At 44.6% G+C, this 16,935-nt stretch overlaps 2 protein-coding genes across 2 annotated transcripts in view; both read left to right on the top strand.

Moving 5' to 3' along the window:
* Positions 1–1,260: 1,260 nt before the first annotated feature.
* On the top strand, positions 1,261–6,260 carry LOC308145062 (uromodulin-like; the record flags this gene model as incomplete). The annotated part of the gene is made up of 4 exons (XM_080516393.1): positions 1,261–1,342; positions 4,356–5,141; positions 5,224–5,527; positions 6,152–6,260. Exons 1-4 carry the CDS (start codon positions 1,279–1,281, stop codon positions 6,258–6,260), a joined length of 1,263 nt encoding a protein of 420 aa, XP_080372519.1. The 5' UTR covers positions 1,261–1,278.
* Positions 6,261–6,786: 526 nt separating this feature from the next.
* Positions 6,787–16,935, top strand: part of LOC308145072 (scavenger receptor cysteine-rich domain-containing protein DMBT1-like) — a gene marked incomplete at both ends in the record, with an annotated part of 128,229 nt that continues 118,080 nt past the window's right edge. The window contains 4 exons of the mRNA XM_080516405.1: positions 6,787–6,793; positions 7,103–7,366; positions 8,052–8,489; positions 9,002–9,439. Coding sequence (XP_080372531.1) covers positions 6,787–6,793; positions 7,103–7,366; positions 8,052–8,489; positions 9,002–9,439 — 1,147 coding nt within the window. The remainder of the gene's footprint in view (positions 6,794–7,102; positions 7,367–8,051; positions 8,490–9,001; positions 9,440–16,935) is intronic.

A 16,935-nucleotide genomic window follows, 5' to 3' on the forward strand; every position in this document is an offset into this window, starting at 1 on the left:
GGTTTATCAAGGCCATTTGTTGAGGCCCAAAGTTCGACCCAGAACCTGCCGGAGAGACTAAATCTCTGCTTTGGTCCTGAAGCAGCTTTGGGGTTTTGACCCAGAGGAGCTGGAGGAAGTTAAGGGGGACAAAGATATCTGGACTCTCCGTACTGAACCAAGACACATGGATGAATGCAGAGTGTCATTCTTTATATAAGATATCAGTGAAAAACCAGAAACAGACGTCAGAAATCATTTTCTCTGGAGGTTGAAAACTCAGTGTTAAAAGTAAAGTTTGCTAGTCTGATATATGATGTTTTTCTTTTTCTTTTTTGTCATAAATGTGTCCCGAGAACTAAAAAAGCTACAGAATTACTCATTAAAAAAAAAAAAAGTGTGAATGTATAGAGTGGGTTATGTTTCATTTCTTTAGTTTCTCCAGACTCAAGGACGTGATCACTCAGAAGATAAAGACTACAGTCTACAGTGTACACTGGACATGATATGTTCCTGGTTATAAGTTACTGGAAGTTGGCTTGATGAAAGCACTAAGTTTTATTTTAGAAAAGAAAAAAGGAAAATAGGCCATGAATGCACGACTCCACTAAAAGATAAGGAGTACCAGCCTTGTGATATTCATATTTATTTCCTCAATGTATATTCAAACATAGCTGCATCTCTACGTTTGATATGCTGTTTTGATTGCTGAAAAGGTTTGAGAGCGCGATAAATAATTACAATTGATGACATAATAAAGACTAATAGGTCCAATGAGAACATGCGACAACGCTCACCCACCCAACGCAAACGTTGCTTTATCCAACTTGGAGAAATAGTACTGTTTAATTCAGGCACGATAGCTCAAACTTAAAGATGACTCTTCTTTATGTAAAACAGTTATCAAGCAATGCAAACACTGAATGTACAGAAATCTCCAGTCCTAGTGTGAGGGACTAGAACATGAAGTTATAACAGCACACAAGATGATTTATTAAAATCTTTTTTTTTTTTCCGGAGTGGCAGAGAAAAACCCCGCAGCCGCAAAGGTGTGTATGTTGGCTGCGCAAACATGTGAGACTTCCTTCAAAGTTTTAATAAGTGACCTTAGATTAACTGAAGAACCAGGAACTACATTGCCCCACACATTTTTGTTCGCGTGCCAGTTCAATTTAAATTGACCCCACTTGTCTCGTTAGACAGGTTAGACAGATTAAACAGGCCTATAAAGTCCCACGGCTCTGCTCCGCAGTCACACTGCACCTGTTTCGCACCTGGTCACTGCGTTGCGGCTGAACGATGGGGGAACCAGGGGCCCTGCTCTTGCTCGTACTTCTGCATATTTTCACAGGAAGCACCTCAGGTAAAACCACTTGCTTTTCTGTCAACTAAGATTAGATGAATAGTTATTGAAATTAGATTTTTTTTTTTTTACTTTCACTGCTTTTTTTTTTTAAACGCTAATGGTTATATATGTTTCATATGATTAATACGCCGTCCTTTCTTTCACATGTCGCCGTAGAGATGTAAATATGACTTTATACTCATCCTTCACCATCTTCTAAACTATTCTATCAAATTCAGAGCGCAACATGTGCAGGCCAGTAGTTCATCACAGGACCAGTTCACACTGACTCAAATTCACAAAATGTCAATTAATCTCAAATGTAGGTTTTTTGGACTGTGGGAGGAAAATAGAAGCAAATTTCCCAACAGTGTATAGCACCATTCAGATACATAGAAATCCACGGTGCTTTACAAGGAAATGAAGGAAGTACATTAAAATTAAGTGATAGGGGGGGAACAATTGATCATTTTAAATATAATAGAATAAGTTAAATCTATTGTTTGTTGGAAAGCTCCGAGCAGATAATAGTGTTTTTAAGGCCTGGTTAAAAATAAGTGAGTGTATTCAGGTAACTTGTTCCTCAGGTGAATAGTGTAGGAACTAAAAGCTGTTTCTCCTTGTTTCTTTGGACTCTGACATACTTATTAAACCTGGTCATGTGTGCCTCGGGCATCTGGATGATTCGTGTTGTTGGGATTTATGGTTGGTAATTAGCATAAATAATTACTGTAAGTAATGGATTACTGAAAGTAATTTAGGAAAAATTGGAATTACTAATGAAGTAAACGGTTAGTTACTCATCAGCAACTCCTAGAGTAATTACTCAAAAGTTAATAAATTATCAAAAATAATTTATTAATGAAAAATTATTAATTTGCATAAATTGGTTATTTATCAAATAATAATTAAATCGGGGCACCACCAGCTAAGCTGGAAATAGCTAATACCAAATTTCAGTCTCGTTTGTCAAAAAGGGTTATTTAAGTAAAGTTAATATTTCTGTGTAAATATAACAATATTAAATAACAAGGAAGGTGTGAGATTCGAGCACAGACTGTTACAAACCAGTGAATTGTCAACAATAAATACACAATGATTACCAAGAATCGATCAATTCAGTTAAAATGCATTTATTAACAAAAAGTATTTATTCAAAAATAATTCATAAATCATTTATTAAAACAACACAATTAAGTAATAAACATCAAACACGAAGATCTAATCTATTAAACAGCAAACACTATGTACAAAGAAAGAGGGTGTGTGTGTGTGTGTGTGTACGTGTGTGAGAGTGTGTGTGTGTGAATGTGTGGAAGCCTGAGTGGGGTGTAATGACCGCGACCGTCCACCAGGTGGCGGCAGGCGTTGGAGGGTCAGTGTGTGTGGGTGTAATGACCTCGAACGGACACTAGATGGCGGCAGACGTCTGGTTCGAGGCAGTAACCGGAACGACCACTAGGGGCGCGGCGGCGCACAGAGGGAGAATGCAATGACTCGACTTGTCCACCGAGTGGCGATCTTTCAAGAGATTGCAATCACCAACGCGGCCACCAGAGGCGCTCGGCGCACTCCTTCTGGACGGCGTGACGTCACTGTGCTCGTGCACGGCTCGTGACTGAGAAATCCCAGGTACAAGGTGGAGCGGCGCACAGGAACAGCTGTTGCTGAGTTTGCGCCGCGGTTAGTGGAGCGGAGAGAAAAAGAGAGAAAGGAGAGGAAGGAGGGGGAGAAAGGGCACTGGACAAGATTTGTCCAGCTCTGCACACTGTCTTGGACTGCACAGTAATCTAGAAATGATCTGTGCAGGTTGAGAGAGAGAGAGAGAGAGAGAGAGAGAGAGAGAGAGAGAGAGAGAGAGAGAGAGAGAGAGAGAGAGAGAGAGAGAGAGAGAGAGAGAGAGAGAGAGAGAGAGAGAGAGAGAGAGAGAGAGAGGAGGTTCGCGTGGATGTAAATCCAACCCGCAGACACAGATTGGTTGGAAACACGGATCGGCGTCCCTGACTTCAACACAATAATAAAACACACAGCAATATTACAGTCACGTTATTGTCATTGCCTGCCCAGACTCTAAGCCTTACTCAGTTTGACGAGGGTGAACGTGCTGCCGGCGGCCGGGAAAGTGCGTTGATTTCCCGGCTGGAGCTTGTTTTTCTCTGGCGTCCCAGGGAAAACAAGCTAAAATGGTCTGTGGACAGGGAAAAGTCCACAGGATGATCCGAGGAGGATCAAACGCTTCTTTTGAGGAGGGGGGAGAAGAAGCGGCTTCAGGTCTGCATGCGGGAGGACGGTGCGCTGCCAGCTGCACACTCGGACTCCGGTGAAGAAGGAAAAAAAGGAAAAAGGGAAAAGTAGACGTAGTTCCACGGTGGTTGTCGGCTCGTCGGGCCGGTGTGGAACTCCGGCCCGGTCAGCGGGCACATGTGGCACTTCGTCTCCGTGCGAAACGGATGCGTCCGTCTTTACGCAGGTTTCACATTGGAGAGAAAGAAATCACCCCCGCGGGGGTGTTTTATACTTTTTGGCTGGTGTCGGGTTTCCAGCCGGCTCTGGGTCATGTGGACCAATCCTGACGGAGGGCCCGCCCTGGACATTCCAGCTGGTGAGGGAGCTCTCAGGCTCCCCCTGCCATTGGCCTCCAGTATTGCACCTTGAAGGGGGGGGTGATCACGTGACCAATGGCAGACTTTTTCAGTTGTAGGCATGTGGTCCTTTGTTCTCAAAACGTGGTCCCCCCTCCCCCTTCCATGAGGTTGAGTGGCCCCCAACAGTGTCTACCGGTAAATCTGCATACCACATGTTGTGAATATTTCAAGGCTACAATATACTGTTTACAGTTGAAAATGTGAGATATCAAAAAAACATTAAAATGTGGCATGAACTCATTTAATCTTTTTTTTTTTTTTTTAGGAAATGTGACCTGGCATACATACAAATACACAACACAATATGTACTAATATGTAGCGCTCATTTTGAGTTTTGTGATTTTAATTACAGCAAATGTGAAACTGTCCATTTGCCGTTCAACAGGAATCCCAACCACAAGCTGTGACTCATGTCACGATGAGGCCTTCTGCGTGGATCCAAAAGATCGTGCATACAAATTCTTGGACATCGAATTTAACACTTGTTGGTGCAAAGATGGCTTTGTGGGTGATGGTCTGACCTGCTATGACGTCAAACTGTGCAGTGACTCGTCCTGCTGCAACCCGGGATACCGCTGGTCGCCAGAAAAGGGGTGCGTGGACGTCGACGAGTGCTCCCTCCCAGATCCTCCCTGCAACTCAAATCAGATTTGCAAAAACACACCAGGCTCCTTTGAATGCCTGGAGTCCGTGTCAGCATTCAGATCAGATGTTTCATCAAAGTCTTTCCAGGCTGTCTGCAGCGGGAGAGTTTGTCCGAGAGGCATGGACTGCATCTTGATTAATGGCACTTCTCAGTGTGTTGACCCCTGTCACGTCTACACTGTACTGAACGACGAATGGCGTTCAACAAATTTAAGTGGGAATGGAGTCCGTTGTGATCGAGATCGCCGCTGGCAAGGCTGGTATCGTATGTTCCTGGAGCAAGTCAATGCTCGTATCCCGGAGAGGTGTCCAGAGATGCATAGGTGCGGGACACATGCTCCGTTGTGGTTAGTTGAACCTCATCCCACAGAATCGGGAGTAATTGTAAATCGCACTGTGTGCAATCACTGGACCGACGGTTGCTGCCACTTCGCAAATCACCAAATCCATGTTAAACGCTGCTATGGACGGTACTATGTCTACAAACTGGTGGCGCCAACGACATGTTCACTTGCATACTGTTCAGGTAATGATTGTAAAGAAATATCTTCACACGCATTCACACAAGTTAAATTTGTGCATTAAAATATATTCACTTTTTTTGACAGAGCCGTTGGGCCCCGAGTATTTCAACACAACCACAGCCAGACCTCCATTACCAACACCGTCTCACAACATCACTACACCACCTGGTAACGACACGGCGGTGGAGGGAGAAGTCCGCCTGGTCAATGGAGGAAACAGCTCCTGCTCAGGCAGAGTGGAGATCTTCCACTTTGAACAGTGGGGGACGGTGTGTGATGATCACTGGGACGTGCTCGATGCTGAGGTGGTGTGCAGGCAGCTGGGCTGTGGCAGAGTTCTCTCGGCACCAACAAATGCACGCTTTGGACAAGGCAGAGGGCCCATCTGGTTGGACGACGTCTTTTGTGATGGAAATGAACCCTCCATATCAGACTGCAGGCATCTAGGGTTTGGGGTCCACAACTGTGCTCATTTTGAAGATTCCAGCGTTATATGTGAAGGTAATTGTCAGGGTTTGTGAACTCAATTGCACGGCAGACAAGAAGCTCAGTTCAAAAGTGTTTATTATAAAAACCACAGCAGAACCAAAGTCAGGCAGTCCAAGGTCAAAACCAGTACAGGCGATAGAGGAGGAAATCCAGGAGGCAAAGTCGGGCAGGCAGAAGGTCAAAAAACACAAAGGCAACACGAGGAAAAAATGGCGGGTATGAATGGCATGACAACGCAGACGAACTGGCAACCAGATCTACAAGAGAGGTGAACTAAATTCACACACTAATGACAATAACAAACAGCTGTGACCAGGAGGAGGAAGCAGGAGAGCACAGGGGGGAGGAGTGAAAACTCTCAGGAAGGGAGGGGCGAGTGAGAGCAGGATCATGACACTAATCATTCATGAAATCATTTTGATTTGCTCACATTAAATGATCAAATGAACTCGTGGTGCAGAGAAATGTTTACTTCTGCACAGGCTGTTGTTGTCTTCTAAGTTCTCAGAATATTTTCTTTCAGGTCTGTCAGACAGCAACAGCACAGCCTGGCCAACCAGTCCATCTGTGAACATCACAGCCAGACCTCCATTACCAACACCGTCTCACAACATCACTACACCACCTGGTAACGACACGGCGGTAGAGGGAGAAGTCCGCCTGGTCATTGGAGGAAACAGCTCCTGCTCAGGCAGAGTGGAGATCTTCCACTTTGGACAGTGGGGGACGGTGTGTGATGATCACTGGGACGTGCTCGATGCTGAGGTGGTGTGCAGGCAGCTGGGCTGTGGCAGAGTTCTCTCGGCACCAACAAATGCACGCTTTGGACAAGGCAGAGGGCCCATCTGGTTGGACGACGTCTTTTGTGATGGAAATGAACCCTCCATATCAGACTGCAGGCATCTAGGGTTTGGGGTCCACAACTGTGCTCATTTTGAAGATTCCAGCGTTATATGTGAAGGTAATTGTCAGGGTTTGTGAACTCAATTGCACGGCAGACAAGAAGCTCAGTTCAAAAGTGTTTATTATAAAAACCACAGCAGAACCAAAGTCAGGCAGTCCAAGGTCAAAACCAGTACAGGCGATAGAGGAGGAAATCCAGGAGGCAAAGTCGGGCAGGCAGAAGGTCAAAAAACACAAAGGCAACACGAGGAAAAAATGGCGGGTATGAATGGCGTGACAACGCAGACGAACTGGCAACCAGATCTACAAGAGAGGTGAACTAAATTCACACACTAATGACAATAACAAACAGCTGTGACCAGGAGGAGGAAGCAGGAGAGCACAGGGGGGAGGAGTGAAAACTCTCAGGAAGGGGGGGGGGCGAGTGAGAGCAGGATCATGACACTAATCATTCATGAAATCATTTTGATTTGCTCACATTAAATGATCAAATGAACTCGTGGTGCAGAGAAATGTTTACTTCTGCACAGGCTGTTGTTGTCTTCTAAGTTCTCAGAATATTTTCTTTCAGGTCTGTCAGACAGCAACAGCACAGCCTGGCCAACCAGTCCATCTGTGAACATCACAGCCAGACCTCCATTACCAACACCGTCTCACAACATCACTACACCACCTGGTAACGACACGGCGGTGGAGGGAGAAGTCCGCCTGGTCATTGGAGGAAACAGCTCCTGCTCAGGCAGAGTGGAGATCTTCCACTTTGGACAGTGGGGGACGGTGTGTGATGATCACTGGGACGTGCTCGATGCTGAGGTGGTGTGCAGGCAGCTGGGCTGTGGCAGAGTTCTCTCGGCACCAACAAATGCACGCTTTGGACAAGGCAGAGGGCCCATCTGGTTGGACGACGTCTTTTGTGATGGAAATGAACCCTCCATATCAGACTGCAGGCATCTAGGGTTTGGGGTCCACAACTGTGCTCATTTTGAAGATTCCAGCGTTATATGTGAAGGTAATTGTCAGGGTTTGTGAACTCAATTGCACGGCAGACAAGAAGCTCAGTTCAAAAGTGTTTATTATAAAAACCACAGCAGAACCAAAGTCAGGCAGTCCAAGGTCAAAACCAGTACAGGCGATAGAGGAGGAAATCCAGGAGGCAAAGTCGGGCAGGCAGAAGGTCAAAAAACACAAAGGCAACACGAGGAAAAAATGGCGGGTATGAATGGCGTGACAACGCAGACGAACTGGCAACCAGATCTACAAGAGAGGTGAACTAAATTCACACACTAATGACAATAACAAACAGCTGTGACCAGGAGGAGGAAGCAGGAGAGCACAGGGGGGAGGAGTGAAAACTCTCAGGAAGGGGGGGGTGAGTGAGAGCAGGATCATGACACTAATCATTCATGAAATCATTTTGATTTGCTCACATTAAATGATCAAATGAACTCGTGGTGCAGAGAAATGTTTACTTCTGCACAGGCTGTTGTTGTCTTCTAAGTTCTCAGAATATTTTCTTTCAGGTCTGTCAGACAGCAACAGCACAGCCTGGCCAACCAGTCCATCTGTGAACATCACAGCCAGACCTCCATTACCAACACCGTCTCACAACATCACTACACCACCTGGTAACGACACGGCGGTAGAGGGAGAAGTCCGCCTGGTCATTGGAGGAAACAGCTCCTGCTCAGGCAGAGTGGAGATCTTCCACTTTGGACAGTGGGGGACGGTGTGTGATGATCACTGGGACGTGCTCGATGCTGAGGTGGTGTGCAGGCAGCTGGGCTGTGGCAGAGTTCTCTCGGCACCAACAAATGCACGCTTTGGACAAGGCAGAGGGCCCATCTGGTTGGACGACGTCTTTTGTGATGGAAATGAACCCTCCATATCAGACTGCAGGCATCTAGGGTTTGGGGTCCACAACTGTGCTCATTTTGAAGATTCCAGCGTTATATGTGAAGGTAATTGTCAGGGTTTGTGAACTCAATTGCACGGCAGACAAGAAGCTCAGTTCAAAAGTGTTTATTATAAAAACCACAGCAGAACCAAAGTCAGGCAGTCCAAGGTCAAAACCAGTACAGGCGATAGAGGAGGAAATCCAGGAGGCAAAGTCGGGCAGGCAGAAGGTCAAAAAACACAAAGGCAACACGAGGAAAAAATGGCGGGTATGAATGGCGTGACAACGCAGACGAACTGGCAACCAGATCTACAAGAGAGGTGAACTAAATTCACACACTAATGACAATAACAAACAGCTGTGACCAGGAGGAGGAAGCAGGAGAGCACAGGGGGGAGGAGTGAAAACTCTCAGGAAGGGAGGGGCGAGTGAGAGCAGGATCATGACACTAATCATTCATGAAATCATTTTGATTTGCTCACATTAAATGATCAAATGAACTCGGTGGTGCAGAGAAATGTTTACTTCTGCACAGGCTGTTGTTGTCTTCTAAGTTCTCAGAATATTTTCTTTCAGGTCTGTCAGACAGCAACAGCACAGCCTGGCCAACCAGTCCATCTGTGAACATCACAGCCAGACCTCCATTACCAACACCGTCTCACAACATCACTACACCACCTGGTAACGACACGGCGGTGGAGGGAGAAGTCCGCCTGGTCAATGGAGGAAACAGCTCCTGCTCAGGCAGAGTGGAGATCTTCCACTTTGGACAGTGGGGGACGGTGTGTGATGATCACTGGGACGTGCTCGATGCTGAGGTGGTGTGCAGGCAGCTGGGCTGTGGCAGAGTTCTCTCGGCACCAACAAATGCACGCTTTGGGCAAGGCAGAGGACCCATCTGGATGGACGACGTCATGTGCAGAGGCAGTGAAACGAGGCTGTCCCAATGCCGCCACCAAGGGATTGGTTCTCACAACTGTGGCCACCATGAGGATGCCGGAGTCGTCTGTGAAGGTGAGTACAGATTTGCGCTGCTCGACATACTGCAGTTCTGCATACTGCAACCTCACCCTCTGTGACAGGGGGAAGTACAACTGCTCCACCGTGAGTCACAACTTTCACTTCATCAGCACAAAAATATATTAGTATTGCTAGATAGACAGACAAGCAAGCTTTTTTTTTTTTTTTTTATGGATGTCCCTTATTCTCATCTTAACTAATGGTTGTCTCTTTCTCCTCCTCCCGTCCTCCATCTGTACCTTGTAGTATTGTAGCAGAAGGAGAACAAGTCGCTCTGTTTCCAGCTCTGCTTCGGCGACTCCCGTCTCTATTGGGCCAATCACTTGTAAGTCTGACACTTCAAAACTAATGTTTCCTCACAGAGTCTAATGTTTGAAATAATAAAACACTTTTTTTTGGTCTTTTTTTATCCCTAGGGGCCAATTAAATGGCATGAGCTCCACAAAACAGCAAAACCAAACCCAACTTTGTACCCAACTTTGAAATAGTTTTTTTACTCTTGATATGAAAAATTATGGTGTTTGCTGTGTATACTAAAATCTTATAGTTTTCGTAGTTTCCTGTCATTTCCTAATCGGTGGTTGAAAGAAAAGTTTAATAAGAAATAAAAATGTTTTATTCTCTGCATCTCCTTGTTTATTTTCATTTGAGACTGGCATCCCAATTCTATCACAGTCAATAACATTCATATTTTGTTTTATAGTTGTTAGTTGTTTTTTTTAATTATTGTTTTGCAAGGTCAAGGTACCTTCTGTTGGGTCGGCTGTGGCCTACAGGCTGTGTGTGCAGGGTTCCACGATGATGATGACGATGATGATTTTATTCCAGACATGTATAGATTCACAATTATGTGTATAGTTAATACATAAATCCACCCATATCCCTCACATATCTCGTCACATGTTACAATATGACGAGAGAAAGGTAAGGTAAAGACTCGTTGTGACGGCGCTGGCTGCCGGCTTTTCAATCAGCGCCTGCTTGCCATGGCGACGCCGGCCAGTAGTATTGACTAGAGATTAGTTCCGCCTGGTTTTGTACTGTTTGTGGCAGATTATGGCTCCTGAAAGGATTTTTTTTATTTTTTGTAACCTTGAACTACGTCACTACACCCTGCAAACAACAGAAAGTCCATAACATTGTCACACGTCAGGATTTTTGCCACCTGTCAGAGGAAACTCAACCATTTTTACAGTGTGTTGTGGTATTTTAGTGTGTGTCGTGGTATTTCACAGTGCGTTGTGGTATTTTAGTGTGTGTCGTGGTATTTCACAGTGTGTTGTGGTATTTTACTGTGTGTTGCAGTATCTCACAGTGCGTTGTGGTATTTTAGTGTGTGTTGCAGTATTTCACAGTGTGTTCTAGTATTTCATTGTGTATCGTATAGAGTCCCACCACTATGATGTCTTTCAATGGTTCGCCAAAATGAATAAATAATGAGACTAAGTCATATTTAAAATGCAAAAGAGAATTTTATTGAAGCAGAAAGTGATGAAGAGTCATTTCATCATGTGAGCAACATTTTGATTCGTGGCGAGATTTAAATTGTAGGTCAAACATTTTTGCACTCAAGAAGAGAACCCTGATTGAATGAAGTGGTTAAAGTGATATTTAGAACTGGTTGCATGATTCTCGGAGAGCAGGCTCAGCTCGGTCACCACCGCAGCGCTCAGCGGTACAAACACATGTGGAAGGTGTAGCTCCCCGAGGAGCTCTTGGCCTTGTACATCTTTTTGACGACGGCGCCGGCCTTCTCGTAGGCACTGGCAGCTTTGTCGGTGAGCATCCCGATGCCTTTGATGGAGTTGTTCACAGGAACAGCTGCTCTCTTCCGGTCCCCATGCTAAGATCCACGTCGACCTTGATGTAACCCTTGTCGGGGGTTGGCGGAGAACTTCAGGTCCCCGATGGCACTCTGACTGTCAGTGAGGTACCAGATGTAGACCCGGTCCTCCGCCACAAACTTGTTGGTGTAGTCATCCATTCTGTTGTAACCTGCCCGAAGGAGTTGACGATATTCTGACCAGGAGGAGGTGGCCTTGATCCCCATGATGTACACCGGGGTCTCTCTCTCCACCCACAGGTAGGCCCAGTGTCCTCCGACGGCCTGGTTCAGATCACAGGTCAGCCTGTCCCGGCCCTGTTGGATCTGCTTGGCTTCGTCTTGCACACCGTTGGGGACGTGAAGGCTTTTGATGGCCACGTCAGCACCAGTGGAACCCTTGAGGAACCACACGTAGGTCGGGGATCCTCCAGCGCTGAGGTTCTTGTGGACCTGCCGGTACGTTGCATCTCGGTGGTGTATGAAAACTGAATCCTGGTGATGGCCTCAACACCAGTTTCTTCTTTGTACCAGAGGTACACCTTGTCTCCTGATGGTAGTTGGTTCAGAGGGCCTTCAACCTTTGTGAACCCGTCTGCAATGAGTTGAGTCTCCTCAGTTTTGTTCAGGGAAACGTCAATCTGAGTGATCGGCATTTTGGATTCCTGCATCAAAACAAGTGGAAATATTCATGAGTGGACATCAGATTGTACAAGATGTGTGTTTACACACCATTAAAAAGAATCAAAGTTACAACACTGTGTGGATTGTAGGAACTGTGTCCTGGTTATTCTGTGTGCCTGTCTCTTTAAGAGGAGAGGTGGAAGGATCACTATCCTGCCGCCTGTTTGATTTGAATCTTTTTATTTTACTTCGGTTGGATTTTCGGTGTAAAACTAGTCCTGCAGCAAAACTTACAAAAAATATGTGGATAGTTCGTTTTGACTTTTGTTCATAATTTGGAGAAAAGTTTCTGCAAAAATCTGTAAAGGTGAAACCAGTCAGCAGTGAGCAGCAGGGACACACAGGTTCACGTGAAATGTTGTACTTTCAGTTTTCCTGCTGGCTCCAACACTAATTGGAGACGACATGCTTTACCTAGACTTGAAACTTGTGAACACATAAATGACAAAATATCAAACTATTTGACTATAATGCAGACAAGGATCCATTTTTTAAAGTTTCATGTCTCTGAGCAGGATCCATCGTCTCCCTGGATGTGGCTGCCCACCGAATCCAAGAAAAGGATGTTTTGTTAGAGTTATGACGTTTTCTTTGACCTCCGAACTGTGACGCTTCCTGCATGGACTTATTCAAACTGTTAAAATGGCGGCGGACTGTTTTGTTATTGAGCTGTAGATGATGGAAAAATGCCGAAATGCATCATGGGTACCGTAGTTTGTTCTGTCTGTGTGAAGGTCCGCCAATAGGAGAGCACGTTGCTTACGCCTCCTTCCAGCGGTGGCCAATGGGAAGAGGGGATTTACAGCAGCGCGTGTTTTATATAGGGAAGCTCCGGCTGCTTCACTCTCTCTGTCTTTTTCCTCCTTGTGCTGTGCTCAACTGTTTCATCCTTGGCTGTTTTCCTTCGCGTTTATCGGCTAAGTATAAGACTAATCTTTGTTAGGCCAGTATTTCTGTCTTTTGTAATAAATTACTGTGTTAATCCAATCTCAAGGTATGTTGAACTATATTTAAAGTTCACCGCTGCTTCCCTTAACCAAGAGATCTGTCCTCTCTTTCTGTGCGGGTGAAAGACAAAAGGACAAAATGGCGCCACGAACACGATTTTTAACGGAAGGGAAGTTTGGACGAATTGGTCCGGTGAGTGAAAAACGATTTTTTTCTGAACGTAATACCGAGCCGCCCGGGTTAAATTGAAAGGTGAGCAGTTTCCTGTTTCACCGAATGCTGCACATTGGACACGATAAATTGGCTCTGTGGTACGTGAAGTTGAACGCCGTTTGATATTGCTAAATTTTATAGAATTAACGGTAAATATGTTAAAGTTCAAAAACTTGAGAGTGGAATACGCAGTTTTTTATGTATACCAGGTGTCAAAGACACGCTGAGGAAGGTCTGGGACCTTTGGATCTATCTATCCTAAACAAAGAACCGTACTGGGTACGTTAAATAGAGATTTTAAAGCCTCATACTATAAATACTGTTCCTTGAACTATAAATAAGGACCTGAAGGTCGCTGTAGTCAAAGTTTAAAAAGAAACTATAAGGGTTAAAGGCCCGCAAAGTTTGGAGTTTTACCACTTGCAAACTTTGCCCCGCGTCCGGGACGCGTTAGACTAGAAAAGCGCTATTTAAGGGAAACTGCAGTCATTTTTTTTTATATTTTATAAGCATGAAGAGATTGTGTGAGTGGTTTGTATGTATTGTGCGTTTGCATCAGGCTCATGTTCTGGTAAAATACACAATTGTGTGGGTGATGCTGTGAGTTGATATAGTTGTGTTGTTGTTTCATCATAAGTGGAAAAAGTAGTTTTCAATCCGAGAATAACACTGTGAATGACTGTGTGAATGAAAAGTGTCCGAATTGAAACACTAGATGACTGATAAACCTTACGGTGCGGTTATTCTAGTGGAGTAAAGACAGCCTTTTATTGGAGATCTTTAGGCAGTTTGAAGTGAGACATTTCTCAGCTTTGAAACTGAAAAAGTGGCATTTTAAAGTAAAAGAAAGAAAAAAAAATGGATGCTGTGTGCTTTGTTATCTCCATGTGCTTGGGTAGGAGAAAAAGGGATAAAGACACAGGATAAGGGAAGAAGTAAAACAGAAACCCCCTCTTCATGTAGAAAGTGGTTTAAAGTAAAGGGACGAGAAACAGAAATGTGATTTATATTGAAGGAGAAGAGGAAGTGTGTTTTGAAGGAAAAGTATGTTATTTTGTTGGCTATTATGGAAAGAAAGGAACAAGGCAGGTAGAAAAAGTTAGCCCAGCAAATGAGAGTAAAGAGTGTTGGTATTGTGGAAAGATGGGATAGTTAGTATGAGAATGAAGGAAAAAAGTGAAGAATTTGAAATGAATTTGAGGGACATTTTAGCGGCATGTGATGAATTTGAATGCCTCTAACTGTCTCTCTGTCTCCAAGAACCAGGGCTTGTTCATAGACAACCCCCACAGCAACATTGATACAGTTGGTATTGTAATGAGCTCTTTGTTCTCTGCAGACCGGCAGACTTGAGCTGCAAGAGCAGGAAGTCGATTCCTAAACAAGTAATAGCAAGACACCCTGCTATTAACCTCAGATGGACTTAAAACATCGCTGTCCACTTAACAAGTACACTTGTATTAAATTTTGTGCACAATTTTGTCAGACACATAGGTACGTTGAAACACTAGTAAGGATTCAGTATGACTTACACATAGTCATATATATACATTCACATACAGTGCTCATTGAGGTGACCCCCCTTCAACTTATTTTAATTACCAACCCTGTGTCTCACCAACATTAACTGGGACACAAGTAGTTATTTAACATCATGCCAGTGTTATTGTGGTTTTTCTGAATTGTTTCATAACCTGAAGGATTGTTTTGTAGTACTATTGTATAGCAGAGATAGATTGTACCGACAAGGCCTAATTGTTTACCAGGTGTCCAGATGATACCACATGAATGAATTAATATATGAACTTTCTTATCTGTAGACTGAACATGTGTGCCCTCAGAATCATTTGTCGACAATGCTTCTGAGGCCACAGGGGGAATGTTGGGATTACACAGGATCACAGAAGGATTGTTAATTTGGATTGTTAAGAAGGATTGTTAATTTTAGTAGAAAAAATCTCCATTTGTCATGAGACGCAGCCATGACATGAAAGAAGACTCAGGAATGTAATTGTCTATCGCACCTAGTAGGGGGTTGGAGGAGCTCTGCAGGATCTCCTTCCCCCTTCCTCTTTCTCTGTTTACAACATGTAATTAAGACTGCTTCAGCTAGCAGACTTTTCACACCTCTGGATGCACTCGTGTCACAGGGGGTCCTGGGAGCCTCGCTCAGAGGAGGTGAGTTACAGCAGTTCAACTCACCCAGCGTTAACAACTAACAACTTTTAAACCAGCGACCTCCACTCCTCAACTCAGCTGACCCTACCATGAGGGTCAGACCTCCCACATCCAGAGACCAGCGATCCAGAGTCTGCTTCCCAGGGAACCGACCGGTTCTTCCAAGACGGGACCAAGAAAAGACATCTCACATAACTTCTTTGTGTTTTCCTCAACAAGCAGGAAAACCGTCATAGCTTGGAGCCACCAGGTCTTCAGTCTGGAGGGGACCAACTTGGAGCTGTAAAGGACAGCTCCTGAAACACCAACTTCATTTTCTTCTCCTCAGCCTGCAGAACCAGCAGCCACAGTTAGCAGGAGCTGCTAACTAAAGGAGAAGACACCAGCTTCCCTCCAGCAAGACGACAACTGAACTGCTTTAAAGCAGTGGTAACAATTGGGGTTTAATTGAGATTAGTTAAACTTGATGATTATGCATAGAACTGTTTAACTTTCATGAAAATGTGTTAATTCTGTTACAGTGATCGCATTCTTTTGATAATGATATTAGGAGCAGATAATAATGTGTAAACCAACGTTGACTCTGCCACAGACACAGGGTCTGCATGCTTATCTGTTATACTAACTGGTTAATTCATAATCTTACACATATATCAAAGACAACATCACACTGCGACTGAACACCAGCTGATGACTTATGACGTTTTACAAGATAAATTGCATTCACATAAACTTATTCTAGAAATGGTCCTTTAGCAAAGACACATAGGAAGCAGATGCTACGGCTAAGCTTCTATTGTTCCATTGTCATCAACACATGGTGGAGACCAAGGACAGTTCTCCTGCTCTCTGAGAACTGCCATTTGAAATGTAGTATTTTGTGATCCACCATCTTGTTTTGTACTTCCATGACACAACTCACACAAATGCTCCTTTCAATTCTCTTGTCTCCACACACACACACACACACACACACACGGTGTATGCAATCCCTTTGAAATAGAGATAACTCCTCAGCAGACGGCCCGCAAACCACATCAATAAGGGGTAATAAAAGCTGGGTGAGATTGTAAACAACACCAGCTATTTACAAGACAAAAGAGAGAGCAAGTGAATGGTGAAGTTTCCTGCTCACAGCAGGTGAGGAAAGACACTCGAGTCTTCCCCCATCTCTGGAGAATTTTTTGTAATGTTTACAGGAATCCAAGGTGATGGAGTCCATTCTGAGTGACGGAGAAGACATCACACGTCGTGAGGGTCGGAGGACATCGAGCGTGGTGCCATCTTCATTACTGCACCAAGGCAGATTCATCCGACAGAGAGATCATCGTTCCTGACAACGACTAGGAATCCAACGACCAGGAGGGGCCAAATGACAACGAGGGAGCATCCTACGCAGAATCGACACCAGGAGGAGATCATCGCGACGACACCGACGACGAAAGATCCCCAGGGGTGCACTGCAGCAACCCCTGGCAATTAGAGAGAAAACATTGTTAGGTTCAAGCCGGTCAGAAGATCGCAAAACATTGTACAACACGAAGGATCCGAGGAGCAGCACTGATATAGAAAGACAGAAAGAATTAATCAAGAATTCATCTTCACAGAAGAACAGAGGATGAAGTGGCTGAAAAAAAACTGTTTG

The sequence above is a fragment of the Blennius ocellaris genome, assembly GCF_963422515.1.
Source record: "Blennius ocellaris genome assembly, chromosome: 3".
Taxonomy (NCBI): Eukaryota; Metazoa; Chordata; class Actinopteri; order Blenniiformes; family Blenniidae; genus Blennius; species Blennius ocellaris.